General features: G+C 50.0%; 1 protein-coding gene across 2 annotated transcripts in view; it reads left to right on the top strand.

Annotated features, from left to right (window-relative positions):
- Positions 1-4,255, top strand: part of LOC122381697 (intraflagellar transport protein 80 homolog) — a 68,075-nt gene extending 63,820 nt beyond the window's left edge. Inside the window, exons 12-16 of one of the 2 annotated variants that reach the window (XM_043366180.1) lie at positions 346-517; positions 803-925; positions 1,227-1,366; positions 1,676-1,796; positions 3,302-4,255. In XM_043366180.1, coding sequence (XP_043222115.1) covers positions 346-517; positions 803-925; positions 1,227-1,366; positions 1,676-1,796; positions 3,302-3,469 — 724 coding nt within the window. In that variant the 3' untranslated portion in view covers positions 3,470-4,255. Of the gene's footprint in view, positions 1-345; positions 518-802; positions 926-1,226; positions 1,367-1,675; positions 1,797-2,192; positions 2,303-3,301 lie in introns of those variants that run through there. The other variant, XM_043366181.1, reaches the window with a different exon arrangement.
- The last annotated feature ends 2,156 nt before the right edge of the window (positions 4,256-6,411 follow it).

Genomic DNA, 6,411 nt, shown 5'->3' on the forward strand with positions numbered 1-6,411 from the left:
GGGGAAATAGGGCGATGCGGGGAACGGAACGGGATTAGACAGATGGGATGGAAAATGCAGGCGAGACAGAAACTGAATTAGCAGGCAGAGAAGGGATTGGACTCGGAAGGATGAGCTCAAAAGACGTTGGGACTTTAGTTGGGATAGGACGAAAGGAAACAGGAACGGACGATGCGGCCGGAAAACGGCTGACGGGTTGGAATTAAGGTAGCTCGTTTATTAAATTGGGAAGTGCTCAGCAGAATACAATGTCTCGCCCAGAGGCCAGAGACGACGTCGGAGAGTCCGGGCTGCAACTATTTATTTTGAGAAACAACCGCCCTCTCCCTATTTTCTCTCTCGCAGTGATTTCGGCAAGAACCCGTCGATCTCGGCGTTCGGCGGCTCGCAGGTGTCACTGCGCCGCTCTGACGGCTGCCAGGTGGCCACCAGCATCTCCCCCTACCCGGCCGTGCTGCACAACTACGTCGCCCAGGAGAAGTGGGACGACGCCGTGCGGCTCTGTCGCTTCATCAAGGTACGAGTACTGTGGTGTGGGCTGAGGGTCGGCCACGGGCTGGCTGGTGGCTTGCTTTGGGAATGGGACAGGGGGTTGGAGGGAAGTGATCGTGGCGTTCCCTCCTGGATCTTTCTGACTCGTTATCTGCTTGTCTAACTTGACATGGAGCTGTCTGACACACTGAAGGTCTGTTTAACGCGAATCTAACGCGATCCGCCTCAGTCTCTGTCTCAGTCGGATTATCTATGACGTTATGTCCTCGCTGTGGGTCCGACTGACTTGCTCTTTTGCTTTCTCCGTCAGTCAGACTCGCTGTGGGGCTGCCTGGCCGGCATGGCCACCGTGGCCCGGGAGCTGGAGACGGCGGAGATCGCCTACTCGTGTATCGACCAGGCCGACAAAGTCGAGTACCTGCGATACATCAAGGTGGGTTCGGTCGGCCTCACTGGTTCGCAGTGTGGATGGCAGGAACGGGATGTTCTGACGTAGCTCGTACCGGCGCGATAATTTAATTTTCTTGTGAACAGGCAGCCAGCCGTCTGGTCATCTCGCCAAATTGAACTTTGAAAGCTCAAGAAGGTCGTAAGCTCACATCCACTTGTGTGACAACCGAGCAATAAAAGTATGTCATCTATTATCACAGAACCGCAGTATTTGCTTTTAAGTGAGGACGCAATCATGCTTTTTGCACATGTGTTATGTTAACTGACGGCATGTTTGGCTCCAGGACCTGTCGTCGGCCGAGGCGCAGGCGGCCGAGCTGACGCTGCTGGCGGGGTCGCCACTGGACGCCGAGGCCATCCTGATCCACACCAACCAGGTGTTCCGGGCCATCATGCTCAACATACAGCTCTACCAGTGGGACAAGTGAGTCGCGCATCAGTCCCCGGCTCATAAGGTTCCCGTTAAGACGTTTGACAAACGTAACTAATGCGTAGCAGCTTTCGCCGGCCCCATCAACTTTCAGTTCGCTCATCTAATTCGTGTACTCCTTTTAGGGCAATATATTATAACTTCCCGTTCTCAAAAGACTCCTGTTTTATGTATACAATCGCTGTTGTTGAACGCCGAGCGGACCTTAATCTGTCCGGCCTCATGCCTTTATCGCTTATTACTGTTGACCTAAACGCTCACTACAGCTCAGTCATTCCTTGCTTTACCCCTTTGCTTTGTCAGGGCGTTGGCCATGGCCGTCAAGTACAAGACGCACATTGACACGGTGATCGCATTCCGTAAGAAGTACCTGGAGCGTTTTGAGAAGGAGGAGACTAACCAGCTGTTCCTGCAGTACAAGTCGGTAGGTGAAACAGAGACAACGGAGTTTCGTAGACCGAATTCTGTTCGTGTCTGACTCCTAGCGCATCATGAGTCATGGGGGTTAGATTTTTCGAGTGTTCGGTTATTATAGTACGTGAACTTGATTCTGATTTTTTTTCAGCGGTATTCTGATGACATGTGTGAACCTCTATTCTCCTAGGCACCGCAGATCTGAATGCTAGAAACGATTAATCTTAGACCATATTCATCAACTATGCATTCAGTTCCAGGTCGTCGTGTGCCAGTCGCAAATATTCGCTGGACCTAGTAAACATTAGATAGGACGAAGGCCGTATCGGACACCCTTCGCCCTCCCCGGAGCGTTCGGGTCCCCTTCCACGAACCTCTAGCTGACCCAGCTCTACGGTGACATCAGATGGTGAAGGAGTCCAAGCGGAAGAAGCGTGAGCGCGAGTCCGACGAGAACGAGGAGATTCAGGACATGACGGAACAGTAGCTGCCAGCCGCCAGTCGCTCTAGCAGTCTGTATGTGGCTGTGTGTGTCTGTTTGTCGCTTTTCCATGCATGGCTGTGTCTGTCCCTGTTCAAGAAACAACGGAGTCTTCACTGCACGACGCTCTTCCTCGATGATTCTCAGCACATATTTGCATGGTGTTTGGTCTGCTGGGTGTCAGCATTATGGCGGTATTCGACGGTCGTTGGCTGCTGCAGCGGTACTCCCGAGACAGCAGCCGGTGGTTCTTGGCTAGGTGGCCCTGACATGCTCCATCCCACACTTATGCAGCCTGCACCACACTGGCTTATGATGTTTTTACTGTTTACTTGTCTCCACTCTGATGTTGTTTTGTGAGATGTTTCTATGGTTGTTGCACGGTTTATTACTGCAACAACTGCAACGAAATTGCCACATTCACAGCACACTGCACTGGATTTATGCTTATGAGCACTTTATCCTTTCAGCACGACGTCTTTTTCTCCATTTTTTGCGTTCGTCATTCGGGCACCGAGACCACTGTTATGCGACGTATGCATGCGATATATAAGTTGGATTACTAATTTCTTCTTAAGTAATGTTTGCGATTTCTAGAATTTATAACAACGTAGAAGTCTACGTAGAACACGTTCCCTGTAATGAATGGATCGAATATCAACTGTTCTTACGAAAGGACATTTTAATCAGCCGGTTACATAACTGATGTTTGATTTATGACCCTTCAGTATTGATCGTCCAACCAACAGGCTATCTGTAGAAGGCTCCCATAAACGACTGGAGGAATTAGATTTCATGATAAATCATATCATTATCCCGTACCCGTTTGAGGATTTAATTATAGATAAATATGATACCGTTCATGGATCAGGTTTGCAGTTTGCCGCTGGCCCCCCATCACATTCACAACTTTCACAAGTGTGAAGAATCTGCAAGGCTTTAGGTCACCCTCTTCAACCATTGTATTCTCTCTGACCCTCTCGGTCGAGCGGCTGCGCCCATAAGCGCATTCACGCCGATTAACCTCCCTTCAGATGGACGCCGACTGGAACAAGATCATCCTGAAGGTGCAGGTGGAGATGCAGAAGGAGCGGGTGGACGCCGCCTCGGTCGGCCAGTCCGTCTCCAACACGTACGGCATCAACTGGCCAGTCGCCAGCGGCGCCAACGTTAACATCGAGGACGAGAGTGACGTCTTCTGAGAGAGAGAGAGGTGGGAGGGAAGAGAGAGGTGTGTTCTGAGCTCTCTGAGGGGTGGGAGAGGAAGAGAGAGGATGGGAGGCACGCATGGAGTGAGGTGCTTCTTGGAGTACCGAGCGTGTTATCTTTAGTCGGTGAATGTGATTCTCCACCAGGTGATACGGTGGAATACCAACGATCTCCGTCCAGTCCGCATGTGATCTGTTTGTGTGTTGTGTTGTCACATGGCTTAGCAACTCAATGTATCCCACCACTGTGTTATCGTTGAGTTATTCACGTCCATCCGCGTATTCGTATGGCTATTCAATCAACTGAGCTCGGTTTGTGCTAAGTTTCAGCTCGCTGTGTGTTATGGATGTCCACTATTGGCTGATCTCACTTGGTCCGCTGCTTTGTAGCGAACGCTCACTCTCACGGTTATCTGTACCTGTGCGGTACCGTATGAGTAAAACACCTTCGTATGATTTGTGCTCGCCCCCAGCTGCTCTGATTTCAGTCGAGTCGGGACACGGCTGGACGTTCCGATATAACCTCCTGTGTCACACCAATATTCTAGTCAGTGATTCGGTGATAAATAGTATGGGCTACAGCGCTAAACGATTGGAGCTAAATAATGTTGTCATCGTTCTACTTAAAACTAGCGTCAAATATATTTGCCATTTGGTCACAAATATAACCCACTTTTTTCCACAAAGGAAGAAACCTTGCCTTGGGCTCGAACTTTACTCAGGCATGACTTGTCTCCTGCTGAAATTCACTAAGTCGGACAAATATACATTATACATTCATTTGTGCATTTGTCACCTAATTGTCCCGGTATGTTTTGACACGATTCTCCGCAATTTGTCGAACAGTCTAGCCAACTGTCTAATGAGCAGGTCTGCGGTGGACAATTCACCGATTTTCCCTGCACAGCGTAACAACACCAACCTTTTGTCGGTTTTAGCAGAACTGCCAGCGTGAATCCCGGGTGTGGCGTGTTTTTACTATTGTGCTAACATCTCGCAGTGGCTGACTACATGACCGCAGTTTCCAGCCTGATGGGCTTGTACATAGCCATTATCTTATTGTTCAGCGGTTCAGTCACAAAGGAGGTTACTCACGGGTGCATGCATAACGGTCTCATTCATGTTCGCAAAAGTCTTAAGAACTTGTAATTTTACTTTGCAGCTATACAACTTCACAGCAACGCATCGTGTAACCTATGGCCACATTAGAACATGAAGTATTCGCATGAACTGGCAAGCAGGGCACGGGGAGGGCAGCTCGTTTCCACTATTCTAGAAAATGTAATCCTTGCAAAAAGTCTCTTTGCTTTCAACAAGAACAGTCGTGTATAGTAGGTACAGCTAGCGCTAAACATGTATTATTAGTTCAGCCTCCAGGTAGGCAGTTCGATACAGCCATGCGCGCATCAGCATTGTTCTAAATAAACCACTTCATAAAGGGCATCCCATCATCCCCGAACTTCTAAGGTCTAACAACAGTGGTGCATGTTCAATGTTCGTCGATAGATGTGAACCCGCCTGGTGCGCACCACAGTTCAAGTTCAGCAACAAAGTCTGTTTCTAGCCTTGATTCCTTTGAAGAAATCCAAGGACTCTATCCAAGTTTAGCCCACCGGTAGGCCGCGTTCCGATTATACCCTGACCATGGCTCCTGTCAATTGGCAACCCTCCGGCAATTGACGGAGGTGGCTCTGGTGAACCCCCTGGGCCCAATGAAGAGAGATCCAACGCGGGGAACTGTGCCTGCCTGCGCTGGCGGAGTCCTCTAGCCCCCTGTGACGGGGTACCGGCGCCGGAGACGCAGCAGACGAGCCCACCGGCACAGACGGGGGACTCAGACAGGAGCTGGTCACACGCAGAGAGACGCACACAGGCGCCGGGCAGAGGGCACCCCAGACCGGACAGACCTGGAAAGGGAGGCGGGGCTGTGTCATGGAACCGACCCACCTGACGGGGGTTCACTCAAAAAGTCTGATCAAACGACATAAGACAAAAAGAAAAGGGCAGACATGCATCGATACATAAATCCACTTTGGTTGGTAATTAGCAGCGAAACATGAAAAATCATAGTGCATAGTACTGATATCCATTATCCACGAATGACAAAACCTGATATGACATGAATGATCAATCATCGTAGTTAGTAGCTAAGAATGAGTATTACCCTGGACGAGATGTCCTGCTAGGACAGCCAGCACCCAGACGTGAAGCATGGTGACGCTGTTGGCGTCACTGGGATGCCGGTCTTGACCCTGCTGTGCCGAACGTCCAGTCCCACCACACTCTCCGGTAGTAAATGCTGTGCTGCCCGGTCCGCCCAGCGTGAACTGCACTGGTTGCGACCGGTGACACGGGTTTATATGGATATCCCGTCATCCGACTGTGGTGTCAACAACCGCAGCACTTCACCGCAATATGATCCTCCTGTTCCAGATCCCTTCCTTTGTCCAGCTTCGGCGAATAACAGAAATAGCGACAACACCGCAATAGCCGGCTCCGGATAATCTACTAGCCTTCTAAGGTACCCTCTGACTGCACTGATCAAGCCACAAGGCAGGTCACAAGCAGCAAACACATGGTAAGAATGTGATAAAGACGAGGGGATGAGGTAATACGGTCTAATCTGAGGCCTGAGCCACCATTTCGGTGGACGAAACGAAGCAGGAAGTTCAAGAAAGACTTATTTAAACCCCCGCGCCGCTGACTGCGCCATATCGTAGTATGCGTGTTTTTCCTGCACACGCATTTCTTCGTTAAAGCTGTTAGCGATTGATGAGTGACAAGATTTGTGAAAAACGTACATCTCTGTATATCTTACTTTTTATCATGGCCATGAGTTAGGTCAGGTTTCGTGGAGATCTCTATGGATGAGATCACCGCGAGTCTGGCAACCTTTCCATAAGTCGATGGGAGTCGGGACAGGATGAAACTGCGCC

The sequence above is a fragment of the Amphibalanus amphitrite genome, unplaced genomic scaffold (genome assembly GCF_019059575.1).
Source record: "Amphibalanus amphitrite isolate SeventyFive unplaced genomic scaffold, NRLGWU_Aamphi_draft 000125F_arrow, whole genome shotgun sequence".
Classification (NCBI taxonomy): Eukaryota; Metazoa; Arthropoda; class Thecostraca; order Balanomorpha; family Balanidae; genus Amphibalanus; species Amphibalanus amphitrite.